Here is a 14,121-nt window from a genome sequence, read left to right as displayed (position 1 = left end):
GCCTCTGTCCTCTTGAAACATACAGTTGTTACAGGCCTTACAGGATGAATGCAGGGACAAAGTTTTCCCTGAATGGGCTTTTGAAGTATCATAGTCTCAAACTAATGGGTTGGCCATTCAGACAGATGAGAACAACCTTCTTCACCCAGAGGGTAGAAAATCTTTGGAATTCTCTATCAACGAGGGCTGTGCAGTCTCAGTCTCTCAGTATATTCAAGGGTGGTGTGGATATATTTCTAAATAATAAGGGAATCAAGAGAGACGGGGTTAGTGCAGGAAAATGGTGCTGATGTGGAATATCAGGCACAATCCTACTGAATGTTGCAGCATGGCTGAATAACCTCCTATTTCTCATTGCTTAATATAAAACAAGCTCAAACAATATTACTTATAATTTTATAATAAAAGGTCAGGGCAAGTTTTACTTTCTGTTCCAAATGCATTAGAAAAAATATCAGAAAATGTTAGTTGCAAGCACAATAGGCAGCAGTTTTGATACTGGGCTTAAAACTAGCGCAGTAGGAGAGAGGAATTTTGTAACTTGGGGAAGGGAAAAAATGGCAGCAATTTTAATGAACATCAGCAATTTGAGATTGTGATTAGATGTTGGATAGTAGTTGTTGTTGTTGCCATGTTGGTTGTAAAATAGCTACTTGCATTTCTAGCAGTACATCAGTGTGAGATGTCTCATAGCTCTTTTCACAAATAATTACTTGCAGTACTGCATTGACTACTGTAAAATAGGCAAATGCATCATCAATTTTCAGTCCGCAGATGGCGATGTGATAAACGACATGCACATAATAATGTAACAAATGTATGCAGAGATGAAGTGGAGTGAAATATCAGGCACCAAGGCCATTTTAATATACCCAGGAGTCAAGAGTGGTTTGAGGAGGTGTTGAATATTTTCCTTGAAACGAAGAATTGCTTTTTTCAAAATATTTTTCGTACCAGTCTCTCTCTTACCCCCCCTCCCGCCCCGTGCCCCCCCCACCCCAACCCAAAACCTTTCCCAAATACCAAAATTTTATTCAGGGGCTATTACTTATGTATAAGCTTTGGCAGGCCTTTTAACTTTTAAAGGCATTATAACCAAGTCTAGAACTGCTCTAATTGAAATTCATGGGCATGTATTTTCATGGAGATGACTGGGTAGAGATCAAGCACAGAAACCTTGACTATTTTCACCTTTACTAAACTGAGGACACTGGGGCATTCTGTATCCTTGCTTAACTGTAGTAACATAAATATCCACGTGAAAGATAGAATCACTGGTGGTTAAAGTGAATAATCTTTGGCCTTTTGCATGCTACCTTGCCACCAACAATGGTGGTGGCATTCACTGGATGTGAATGACATGGAATGTTTGAATATTCTGACATTCATAATCATTCCAAAAAGTCATAAACTATTAAAAATTAAAGAAAACATTGTAGAAGTAACTCTAATGTACAAAATGTGAGGTGTTGCACAACAGTGGGACTAATGTCAAGAGGCAGTATGCTCTTAAGGGCAAGACCCTTAACAGTGTTAAAGAGCAGAGAGACCTTGGGGTGCAAATCCATGGCTCACTGAAAGTGACTACACAGGTAGATAGGGTGGTAAATAAGGCTTATGGAATGCTTGCTTTCATTAATCGAGGTACTGAGTACAGGAGTCAAGAAATTATGATGCATCTCTATAGAACTCTGGTTAGGCTGCATTTAGAGTATTGCGTACAATTCTGGTCATCTCACTACAGGAAGGATGTAGAGGCTTTAGAGAGGATGCAGAGGAGGTTTACTAGGATGCTGCCTGGAATAGAGGGCACGTGCTATGAGGAGACGCTGGACAAACTTGGGCTCTTTTCTCTGGAGCAGCAGAGGCTGAGGGGTGATCTGTTGGAAGTGTATAAAATTATGAGGGGCATGGATAGGGTGGACAAGCAATATCTTTTTCCCATTATTGAGTGATCCAATACCAGAGGGCATGCTTTTAAGGTGAGAAGGGGTAGGATCAGTACAGACATCAGGGGCATGTTTTTTACTCAGAGAGTGGTGGATGCCTGGAATGTGTTGCCTGATAGGGTGGTGGAGGCACATTCATTGGGGGCTTTTAATAGGGGCTTGGATGAACACATGAATGAAAGGAAAATGGAGGGATATGGGCATTCTGTAGGTAGAAGGGATTAGCTATGTTGGCACAACATTGTGGGCCAAAGGGCCTGTTCTGCGCTGTATTGTTCTATGTGCAAAATGCAAATATCCAAAGATAATGAAACTTATCTAAATTAAATGACTTTTCAAAAGTGTTGATCCTATTCCCTCATCCCTGTCCCTATCCATTCCAACAGATTAGCTCATTGTACTTTGTGGCAGGTCTAAGCAGCATAAATGTTGGGAAATCTGCAGAAGTTCCTGCTCTGCTCCCTAACTCCACAAGTTCAGCATCAGAGGGCAATGGTCCTTTCAGTACTGTTCTGCTGTCCACAAGTTTGGAAGCTCCACATTCATTCAAGTTTGTGTGAGAGTCCTGTACTACATCACATTTCTTTGTGGGACTGAAGCTTTTTCAAAAGACTCAGGCTAGTATTTATCGGGACTGAAGGTTGGCAATGATTTTTTTTTAAATGGGTTTAGCTTGTGAGGAAAAAGAAAAATAAACATTGGTCTGCAGGTAACTGAGTTTACATTGGCTGGAAGTAAGAGGATTTAGCCTGGAAATGATTCCCCTTTCATATGTTTTTCAGACGCTGCAATAACTACCATGGCTCTTGTATGGCAGACAGGTCTGAAAGTGCACTGCCCACTTTATTATTTAAGGATGAAAAGTAGGCATCCTTTATCATGCCTTATTGGGGCATTCCGCCTTCTGTATGTGCTTTTAAAGGGAATTGTTGGACATTTGAGACCCTCCTTATAAAATTGGTTGTCCCTGAAAGGAGGTCTGAATTCCAGTATTGGAAGCTTTGACTATTACTCCTCAAGAACAAAAGATGCCATTGACTACCAGGTACAGGGATTTCAAACAAACAAATGAGAAGTGCATGGAAGACTTTTTCCATGTGGCTTTAAGTTGAACCAAATCGATCACAAAATGGCAGATGTCTTTCAGCACATCCAGAAAGGAATGTCAGTTAGATTTTGCATTTGATCGCATTAGAATTAGTTGAATATTCAGCGAAGTAGCTAGCAATCTATGTGATTAAGTGTAACGTCAGAAGTAGTGCAGAATTAGTAAAGGTTAATTGTCACAGTAGCATATGTCAGAGCTGAAAAAAAATCAGTAATGGCTGTCTAAAAGAGAAAAGGCATTTAATTATTGAATAATGCATTTTCTAGTTAAGTTGGGCAAGACTGTTGTACTAAACTATAATTTTAAGAAAGGTTAGCTTGGATGTCCATGTAAAGTGCCTCCTTGTATTGTGCAGACCATTGTTATATGTAAAAGATCCAGCAAATGATGCTTGTTTTCCAAGAGAGGAACACACGATTACAATTATGACTACAATAGTATATGATGCTTACATTATGCACAATCATGCAATTGAGTGGCATCAAAATTTATTTTATAGTTTAAAGAATAGTTCAAGATTTAAAGTCCAAACCAATCAAGACAATTTCATTGCATTGATTACAGTACTCATTCAAAAGATATAGCTATTTTATTTTTTTCTTAAGAAGTGTGGTAAGATTTTCCAGAGGAATGGGTTATTGCCTAATGGTCTTTGGTTTTTATTTTCTGTTAATTTGAAATCCTATTGCTCTCTTTAAAATCTTGTCTCTAGACTCTTGACATTCCGTGAAATCTTATAATAACCACATCTCTTGTCATGAGTAAGACCATTTCCTACACCTTTCAGCTCGAGCACAATTTGCATCAAAACTTGCTGGAAGAGTCAAGGGCAGCAGAATGTTCAAGGTCTCAGTAAATGGTGGGTTATCTCAACCAATGAAATGTAAAGCTTCCTTCAAGGTTTTATAATTCATTTTCTAAAGTCATATTTCCAGTATAGAATTTCTATAAAATCACATTGTTATTCACCAATCTGAAGTAAAGGATTTCCTTAAAAATGAGTAAAATAATCAAATGTTTATTTATTTAATTTCTTTGAAGAGAATGCATTACCTGCTGCGAAGTAAGCATTCTGATCTCTGGTGTCTTTCCCTTCCGATTTTCATGTGATGAACCCTCCAAACATCAAGGCTGGTGCAATGGATGAGAGAGGTATTGTGGATCTGAGTTAATGATTGTAGCGTTTTGTCACACTGAAAGGTTCACTGCCTATGTAGGGCTAGCAGACCAGGATGGACAACAAGATGCATTGTCTTAATCAAAGTTATTCCAAATAAAGTGATGAATGTATCTGCTGCTTAAATCAGTTTGTTTGAAGATAAAATTTAATACAATTGTTTGGAAATAAGAATGGGTAAATTCAAGGCATTTATAGGAATGTTATTATTGAACAATGTCAAATTCAACTTTTTATTTAATTACCAAATTTACACACACTCATGTTTTTTGTGTGCAGTTTTTTTGTTTAATCAGTAAGACTGTTGAAATTTCTCCTGCTTGCATGCCTTGAACCCATGAACACTACTTCATTATTCCTCTTTTGCACTTTTTTTTTAACCTGTAGTAATGTTTATGTCTTGCACTGTACTACTACCGCAAAACAGCAAATTTCACGACATACGTCAGTGATAATAAATCTGATTCTGAACTGTGCAACATGGTAGCATATGTCTGTTGCATTAGTCATGCGGTTCACTTATATAGAAAATTTTGGAAGCAGAGGGCAATGTGCATGCGCAACCTATTGTGTACTAACCATGGACAAAATGCTACCTCTATATTTTTAACTTCAGTTCTGCTGACCAATTCAATCAGTCAGAGGCTATCCTTTTGAGTGAGCAGTACATCTTTCCAGCAAGGGTTCGGAAAGGTATATAAACAATTTTAACATGCCATTACTTACTTTATCAGCACAGGTTCTTAACCATACCCTGTACAACTATTTTAGAATATTAACATCCTAGAAGTCACTAATTGGCTACAGTTTATAATGAGGTAATGGATTGCACTCTCTATCCTTAACATATTTTTAAATACATTTATTCCACTAATATAGGATTACCTACCACCACCCCACCCCCTCCCCCCATAAAAAATCTTGGCATATCAAGATCAAGCTGAGTTTCCACTTACAATCTCAAACCCATCCTGTTTGTGCCATTGAAAAGTGCAGATATCAAGGCAGTTCAAATGCTTATCGAAGTACTCTTCAAATGCTATAATGATTTCTACCTTCATTATCTAACTGGATTATGAATTCAAGACACCTGCTACCCTGTATGTGAAAAGATATCTTGTCAACTTCCCTATCATCTTTCCATCAATTAGTTCCCATTTATTTCCCTGATTTTTGATCTCTCCTAAGGGCCCTTACTCTCCACTCCATTGAGGTCCCTTATAATCTTATAAATCTCAATTAACTCTACCACTGGCCTCCACCTGATTGCAAAGATAAGAAACCCAGCCTGTTTGATCCTTTCTCAGCTGAAAGCTCCCATTCCTGGCAACATCTTCATAAGTATTCTTTGCATTCTGTTTTCTTTCTGTTATATAATGACCACAGCTATATGCAGTACATAGACGAGACCTAACTAATGTCTTGCACAGTTATAGTTTGACCTCTCTAGTCTTAAAACCTATACATTGACCATTAAAGGAAAGCATCCCATGTACTTTATTACCATTTCATCTATTAAATTTTGTTACCTTTGGGGATTTGTAAACATGTACTTTAAGGTCCTTAGCTGCCTCTACATCTATAATTTATTGTTTATTCCCTTAGTTTGTTTATCTTCCTTTTAATGAATTATCTCAACTTTCATTTGTCATTTTTTCTGCCCGACATTGGTAGCTTGGTGCAGTTTGTAGCATTTTTTCCTCACCATCAACCACATGTAATATTTGTATTATCTGTAAACTCTTGATTTGAGGGCTTCTAGACTGGGATCTAAGTCATTAACCTAATCCTCAGCCCTGTGGAACCCCATTGTAAATATGCTCCCAGTTGCTGCTTTCAGGTATAACCTGTTGGCTCTTGCCTTTGTACTAGGTTCAGATCCAATTTGCCATATGCACTGAAATCTCATGGGTTTTTACTTGAGCTTGTTAAAAGCCTTGCTGAAATCTATTTAGAATACATCAAGGATACTAGCGTTTGTGATCTACCCCCCCAACCTTTCATTTTATCACCTCCAAAGAATATATCAATGTACAGATCCGTGAATATCACTGGACTCATGTTGACTGCCCTTGATTATTCTGTTTTTTTGCAAACGATGATGAAAACGATCCTTCAAAAATATTTTTAACATTATGTTCACAAACTTCTAGTCTGATTGGTTTGTAATTACTTGTTCTTTTCATTGTATTTAAGTATTGGTAGCACGTTAGCAGTCTTTAAGTGCACTGTTAGCCTCAGAGGACTGGAAAATACTGTGGATGCCATAGAGAACACTCTTAATATTCAGCAGATCGGGCAGCATTCTGAGAGAAACAATGTTTCATGTCAGTTATCCTTCGTCAGAACTTAAGCTGGTCAGAGCCTCTGTCTTGCTCCTATTAGCCTGGGATACGTCTGACAATTTCTCTTCTTTCAGTTCTATCAAAATTCACTTTTTATGTCATCCCGTATTGTATCGAATACTCACTGTTAAAACTACCCTCTGTATAATCCAGAGGATAGACGCACATTCATTAAGAGCTATCTTCAGAACTTCTTCCATCTAGCGCAGTGTTTTCCATCCAAAGTTATCTTGATCTTCTTTGTTTTCATGAAACGTCTTTGGGTTTTCCATTATTTTACTTGTTATTTTTATTTCATGCTGGTTCTTTACTCATCTATGCAGAAAATCTTGGGTACCATTTTGTAGTTCAGATAGAATTGCAGATTATTGCTCTGGAAAATCCCAGCACGGCCTGCAAACAACATCACTAACATCCAGGTCTTGAAAATATTTTTTAACTGCATTATTTATTTTTAAGTTATTTATGATTTTAATCCCACATAAAAATTAATGAAATGCCAACTTTTTTGCATACATGTCCTCCACAGCTAATGAATGCCTGATTTGTGTACAGCTTGTACATACATACGAGCACTTGGGAGGCCAGCGGTATGAATCTGCTGGCTGCTGCAAAGCCGCAGGCATCTTCTGCCATGTGGGAACTTGGTTCACAGCCATGTGTCTGACTTGTGAACTGTTTGGGTTACAAACAGTTCACAGGAATGGAACCCCATTGTAACCTGGGGACGACCTGCAACCTGAAAGTAAACCGTGGAAATAATTCTGGTAGCAACAAACAAAATGCTGGAGGAACTTAGCGGGTCAGGCAAGATCTATGGAGGGAAATGGACAGTCGACCTTTTTGGGTCGAGACTTCTTCAGGACTGGAAAGGGAGATAGCCAGTATAAAGGGGTGGAGCAAGAGCTGGCAGGCGATAGGTGGATCCAGGTGAGAGGGGGATGATAGGCAGAAGAGGGGGGGAGGGAGTGGGAATGATGTAAGAAGCTTGGGGGGGGGGGCGCGGGTGGATAGGTGGAAGTGACAAAGAGCTGAAGAAGATGAAATTGAGAGGACAGTGGACCATGGAATAAAGGGAGGGAGGTGAGGAGAGGATCCGGAGGGAGGAATGTGTGGGTGAGGCCAGGGAGGGGAGAGAGATGAGGTGATGGGGCCAGTGGGATAAGGGGAAAAGAAGGGGGACAGAGGGGGTGGTTATCAGAAGTTAGAGAAATTGATGTTCATGCCATCAGGTTGGAAACTACCAAGGTGGAATATGAGGTGGTGTTCTTCTAATCTGGGTCTAGCCTCAACTAGGCAGTAGAGGAGGCCGTGGACAGACATGTCAGTGTGGGAATGGGAATTTTGCTGGCCACCAGGAGATCCAGTCTTCTATGGTGGACGGAGCAATCCCCCTGTGTTGGGTCTCACCAATGTAGAGGAGGCCGCACCGGATGCAACAAATGACACTGATGGATTCAGATGTGAAGGACTATCTCACCTGGAAGGACCGTTTAGGGCCCTGAATAGTGGTGAGGGAGGAGGTGTAGGGGCAGGTGTAACACTTCAAGATTAAGATCTTTATTCGTCACATGTACGTCGAAACGGTGAAATGCATCTTTGCGTAGAGTGTTCTGGGGGCAGCCCGCAAGTGTCACCACGCTTCTGGCACCAACATAGCATGCCCTCAACTTCCTAACTGGTACGTCTTTGGAATGTGGGAGGAAACCGGAGCACCCGGAGGAAACCCACGCAGACACGGGGAGAACGTACAAACTCCTTACAGACAGTGACCGAAATTGAACCCAGGTCGCTGGCGCTGTAATAGTGTTATGCTAACCACTACACCACTGTGCATGGTAAGTCCTGGACTAATCTGTAATTATTATTACCAATGTAGTGTGCTTTACAGAGACCTTAAAATTGATGCATCTCTTTTTTTTTAAATAATCCAAAATTCCTGATTTTGTCAATCATTAATTATAAAGGAAAAATGCCCCAATCTGAATTGAAAAAGAAAAAAAATCAATGCTTACTAACAACTTCTTTACAGTGACAAGTATGATTTAAATAAGTTTTTATTCTTCAAATTGTGACAGTCAATGTTCTAGATTTAGAATAAAGTCCTTGAGGTAAAATATTTTTTAAAAGATGAGCATAATATCTATGACAGTTAAAGAAAACAGTATCAGAGAAATTAATGAAGTTATAGTGAAGCTATTACAGTGTAGTCAGATATTCCACTCCAAACAGAATTTATAAAGTGCTGCACAAGATAGGCGTTGTAAAAGCAAGAATTAATACAATCAGAATTCATTGAATAGTGAAGTATTTGTATAGCAATGTCATTCAAGAAATACAGAAAGGAATAACTAGGGAACAAACTGGATTTGCCATCCACCTTGTCACTAACAGCATTAAGTAATCGGTTGGTAGTTATTTTCAGTTATGAGGAGGCATGTGGTCTTCTCCATTAGTTCACTCCTTGGTGTAATGGAGTCACTCAAACTCAGCCCACTTGTAGTCTTCATAAAATTTTAAGGAAGAAACTATATTTTATTTGAATTAGAAGGCACTGCCTTTTCCAAATGGGTCTTTCACAGCATTCAGTTGCAGGTGGATCATGACAGAAATTGTTGGAACCATACAAGCCCAGAAGGAATTCTTTGACATCAATGAGAGGGCTCATTCCAAGGTCTGTGCAAATCTTAATTGTTTAGCTCTTTTATTGTTGGCCAAACAGTTTCCTCCTGTGTTGTATCATTATTTGATGAAATTAATAACTCCGGAGTTAATGCAACCATTGTGATGGATAGTCAGTATTTGAACACTGTGTACTGGCTCCAAGTATTTTGTCCCTAAGAGTTTGAAATTGAAGTTAAACTACCAAAAACAGATGTATTGGGGTTAAGTGAGATGCCACCGCTGGGTGTCATATATTTTTAATTCATTCCTATATTTTGTTCTAATCTCCCATTCTAATCTTTCCCACCCTTTGTCTCTATCTGTATGGATTTCACTTCTACCTTATGATCTTTATTCTAATATCTAGTAAGATACCTCACTTCCCAGTATTTCCTCCTCAGAATTCTACCCTGCAGTGTTCGATATATCTGCAGCCATTTCTCCGGTCTCTACATATGATTCAACTGAGCAACTTATTGCCTCCATTCCGTTTTAATTATGGGCACTGGGTTTTTGTCATGTAGTACTTTATCTCATTTTAACTAGTTATTTCCTGTTGTTGCAATGTAGTCTCCAAGGAAATATGTCCTTCTATAGAGTATATGTGCTTCTTTTCTATTTAATTTTTATTTAAACTTATTTCAATTCTTGTAAGCCCCTCCCTTACTAATTGAAAACTATCTCTCTGCTGAGCCTTTAGCAGGACAGCAGTTCCAGTCTTGTTCAGATGGAGCATACTTCATCATTATTTGTGGCAGTGTCCATAAAAGAAACTGTGCTTTACTACAGCACTCCTTTAATCATGTTAATTCCCTGATTTCTGTACCTTGCTTGTAGTTCAGCAAATACAGAGATCGCTATCCACAAGGCCATGCACTGATACTCAGCAGGAATTACATGTTATCACCTGCATAATTTGTTCAGACATGCATAACATTCAGATTTATTCCTTTGTCCAAATTGATCATCAGCTGCTTTCATAATTAAAAACCTGCTTGCTTTTAACTTTATTGAGGAAATAATAAAAACTCTACTGACATTCTTAAAGGTTGCTCCCTTCGCACTTCTGACAGCTCTAACAGCAGTAGAATCCTGAGATCAGTGCTGAGCATTCTCAAAGAGCCCCATATATTTGTGTAGGATTCCTGCATAAATTATATTATAGTTCCAGGACCATATCACTTGAAAGTTTGTATGCTCTGTTAATGCTTGACCTTGTTTACAATAGCAATCTTTACGTCTGTGAAGTGATGGGAAAAGGGTTTCTAATTAGAGTTATAGTGATACAGCATAAAATCTAGTCCTTTGGCCCAACTCGTTCATGCTGATGAAAATGCCCATCTAAACTAATCCCATTTGCCTGTGTTTAGCCATATTCCTCTAAATCTTTCTGATCCATGTGCCTGTCTAAGTGTCTTTTAAATGCTATTATTGTACCTGCCTCTACCACTTCCTCTGGCAGCTTGTTGCATATGTGGTTGCCCCTCAGGTCCCTTTTATATCTTCCCCTGTCACCTTATACCTCTGCCCTCTCGCTTTTGATTCTCTTTCCTTGTGGGGAAAAAAACTGTGCATTCGCCCTATCTATGCACCTCTATAAGGTCAGCCCTCAGTCTCCAAGGATAAAGTTCTAGTTTGCCTAATCTCTCCCTTGAGTCCTGGCAACATTCTTGTAAATCTTCTTCGCACAATTATTATCTTGAGCCTGTTTTATTAGTATTTATGTTCATGATTATGGACATCCCAAAGCAATTTACAATCGATCAGGAATACAATTCAAAGAGTAGTAATTGCTGTTGGAAATGCAGCTGTCAGGTACTGCAACAGCTCTTCACAAAGCACTCATCCACCTGGGGGAGCCCAGTAGAAACTTGGTTTAACTGTAGTAGGAACAGAGATTTTGTGTCTCAGGGCCGAGGTGTAAATCCAAATCCTTGTGATGATAATGCTGCTACATCTCCAGGAGAGCTTTACTGGTTGAATAACTTCAGGGCTGTGTAGTAACTCAAAAATGCTGATGGTTGCAAGACTTAATGGACAGCTATTGTGAGTAATGTTGGATCCAAATGTAACTCATTAGATCAAGATATAATTTTGCTGTTAAGGATTGTTCAGCTTTTTTTTCAACAAATAGGAACGTGTGTCCTGACTTGCAAATAATGGTACAAAATGACGATTTGATGGTATATTTATTCCTAGGTGCTGTTCATTATTCTACTGTTCTACTAACATTGAAATCAACCCAGTAAAACAAGATAGCATGGGAATCTGTAGAACTCATTTAATTCAACATGGGCTTCACTGTGATGTATTCCAAAAGTTTTTTTAAAGCTCTATAATGTGTTGTTTTTATTTGCTTTGTTAGTACAACATTGGTATTGATTTATTATTGTCACATGTACCGAGATGCAGTGAAAAGCTTTAGTTTGCATGCCATCCATTACAGATCTTCCATGCACAAGTACACAAAAGTAGTCAAAAGGAAAACCAAATGCAGAATTGTGTTGCAGTTACAGAGAAAGTGCAATGCAAGGGCTATGATGAGGTAGACGGGGAGATCAAGAGTCTGATAAACAGTAGGAGAAGAAGCTGTCCTTGAATCTGGTGCTACATGCTCTCAAGCTTTTGTATCTCTTGCCCAATAGGAGAAGGGAGTAGAGAGGATGGGGGTAGGCAGGGTCCTTGATTATGTTGGCTGTTTTCCCAAGGCAGTGGGAAGTGTAGACAGAGTCAGTGGAAGGAAGGCTGGTTTGTGTTAACAACCCTCTGCAATATCTTGTGGTCTTGGGCAGAGGAGTTGCCATACCAAACCTTCTGATAAGGTGGTGTACTTTATTGGTGATATTTACACACCGAAGGTCTCAGCCATCTCAATATCATGCCACTAGATTCTCTATCACCTTGTACCCCATCTCATTTTTTGAGAGATCTGGCCCACTATATTGGTGTGATTTGCAAACTTTTAAAAGTTTGTGTTAACCTGTATTTTTTAAAAAGATGATTACAAGGCTGAAGTACTTATGCTAATTAAGACACTTATTTAAAATGGAAAGCATTATTGTGGGTGTAAAGCCATTGGTCAATGTTCAAGAGGTATTGCAAAAACCTATATGGACTGAATGTTATATTAATTATTTACAAATGTTATCAAAGGTCAAACTTATCTTCTGTCATTAGCAGTGATATACAAGCTATCACGGAGCTCCTGCAAAAGTCTGATGTATGTATAGACCTTTGATCCTATGACCAACAGAACTAGCTCGTGCTCTCTCCACTTTGTGATTTTTGTGTATGTTTCAACCTATGAACATACATGTACAAGCAGAACCTATTTGTTACACTCAGATGGCCTGTAATGAGTTTTCTCTTTAGCCGCATATCAACTTTGATAAAGAAGCAATTGGAAATATGTTGTACTTAACTATTTTCTCTTACAGGTACCTGTGAGACCAAAATCAACAAGACAAATTGTACCTCAAGAAAAACTAATGAAAAGGAATAACATTTTGAGTGATATTGAATGCTCAGAACTGTTGAGGCTTAAACAAAGGAAGGCAGAGGTAACTGAATCTTCAATACAATGCAAGACCTGGAAGCAGAAGCCAGCAGTTCCGATGATTGGACCAACAGAAGCTGCTGCAGTGCCTCAGGATCAAAGAATAAAATCAGACATCTTGCACTATGGTGTTGCAGTCGTACTTTTGTTGATATCAATTATCCTTCTGCTGTTGTTGGATTGACTGTCATTTTTGTACTAGTGTAACTTACTGTAGAAGCATTCAAAGTGATCTCTTTGGTAAGGACTGTGAATGTTTCAGGAATGAAAAAAAATGAATAAGTTTGGGTGATGTGAACAGCTTTAATTCAGTCCTCTTGGGGATCTCCAAAGTGAGAGAATACTTGGAAGGAATGCTGTTTGGTTTATCAGTTGTTAGCACCTTTTGGTGGTCATCTTTGCTGTGATTGGCTGCAAAGAGAAGATATTGTGTCAGTTAGCTCCACCTCTACCTCTCCCTTCCCTCCAACTCCTCCACTGTCTTACCTTACTGCAGTAAGGGCATTCTCCAAAGATGATGTTAAAGCTTTGTCTTGAAGAAGGTAGACCTCTCAACCACTGCAGATTTAAACATTTTAGTTTGAATTCTTCAGTCATTAAAGACAAAGGCATTTTTAAAATTCTGCTTTCGATTATACCAACCTCATAAAGGCACTCTTGATGGAATGGCTGCCCACACCTTGGGTCATCACATACTTGATCTGGTATCGATGAAGCAAGTCGGTAGGCATAACAAATGCCACATTCCATGCTAAAACTCTGCCAAATGAAAATAGATGTGGTCTTGAGAATTCATCTGCACTGTTCTGACTGTAAGCACCACTCTACTGTTGTTAACACCATATTAAGTAATCCAAATTTTGGACTGCTTAGGTTATTAATCTGCCATGATAATTGCTGAAAAATGACATTTTAAATTGCAATAAAATTGTTGTAACATGCTGATTATTTCAGCTTCTCATGCACCTTCACCATGTGTATGTTTCAATCATTTTCTTTTGAATACAATGATTAAACATTATTTAAATACAACTTCTACCTGCAGTAATTATTCACTCTAATTGTTAGCACAGCCTGTGACATCTCTTTTCGCAGATACCTCCGATTAAGGGGTCAGAGTGCTCAACAGAAAATCTTTGCTACACACTCTTGGGAGATCAGCAGTGAAAGTCTGGCTGAAAATTGTCGAAACTACATTTTCTACACTACGACTACAACCCCCACCCAGAGTCCAAACTGTGGTGTTCCACAGAGTATCATTAAACAAGAGGACTCCTGCAATTCAACAATGCCAGGGCTTGGAAAATTTCCATACAGCGCCT

At 38.9% G+C, this 14,121-nt stretch overlaps 2 protein-coding genes across 11 annotated transcripts in view; one reads left to right on the top strand and one right to left on the bottom strand.

Moving 5' to 3' along the window:
* LOC127567997 (serine/threonine-protein kinase VRK1-like) overlaps nt 1-12,990 on the top strand; it is a 61,500-nt gene extending 48,510 nt beyond the window's left edge. The window contains exon 12 of the mRNA XM_052011242.1: nt 12,681-12,990. Within this exon, the coding sequence (XP_051867202.1) occupies nt 12,681-12,983 (303 nt within the window). The 3' untranslated portion in view covers nt 12,984-12,990. The remainder of the gene's footprint in view (nt 1-12,680) is intronic.
* Nucleotides 12,991-13,065: 75 nt separating this feature from the next.
* Nucleotides 13,066-14,121, bottom strand: part of fancl (FA complementation group L) — a 56,866-nt gene continuing 55,810 nt past the window's right edge. For 5 of the 10 annotated variants that reach the window (XM_052012020.1, XM_052012022.1, XM_052012029.1 and 2 more), the window contains one exon: nt 13,231-13,558. In XM_052012020.1, the coding sequence (XP_051867980.1) occupies nt 13,232-13,558 (327 nt within the window). In that variant the 3' untranslated portion in view covers nt 13,231. Of the gene's footprint in view, nt 13,211-13,230; nt 13,559-14,121 lie in introns of those variants that run through there. The other 5 variants (XM_052012024.1, XM_052012026.1, XM_052012023.1 and 2 more) reach the window with 3 other exon arrangements.

Source organism: Pristis pectinata, chromosome 3, assembly GCF_009764475.1.
Source record: "Pristis pectinata isolate sPriPec2 chromosome 3, sPriPec2.1.pri, whole genome shotgun sequence".
In the NCBI taxonomy this organism is placed as follows: domain Eukaryota; kingdom Metazoa; phylum Chordata; class Chondrichthyes; order Rhinopristiformes; family Pristidae; genus Pristis; species Pristis pectinata.
The sequence above is the reverse complement of the archived record's forward strand: the minus strand, read 5'-3'. Positions and strand labels throughout refer to the sequence as shown.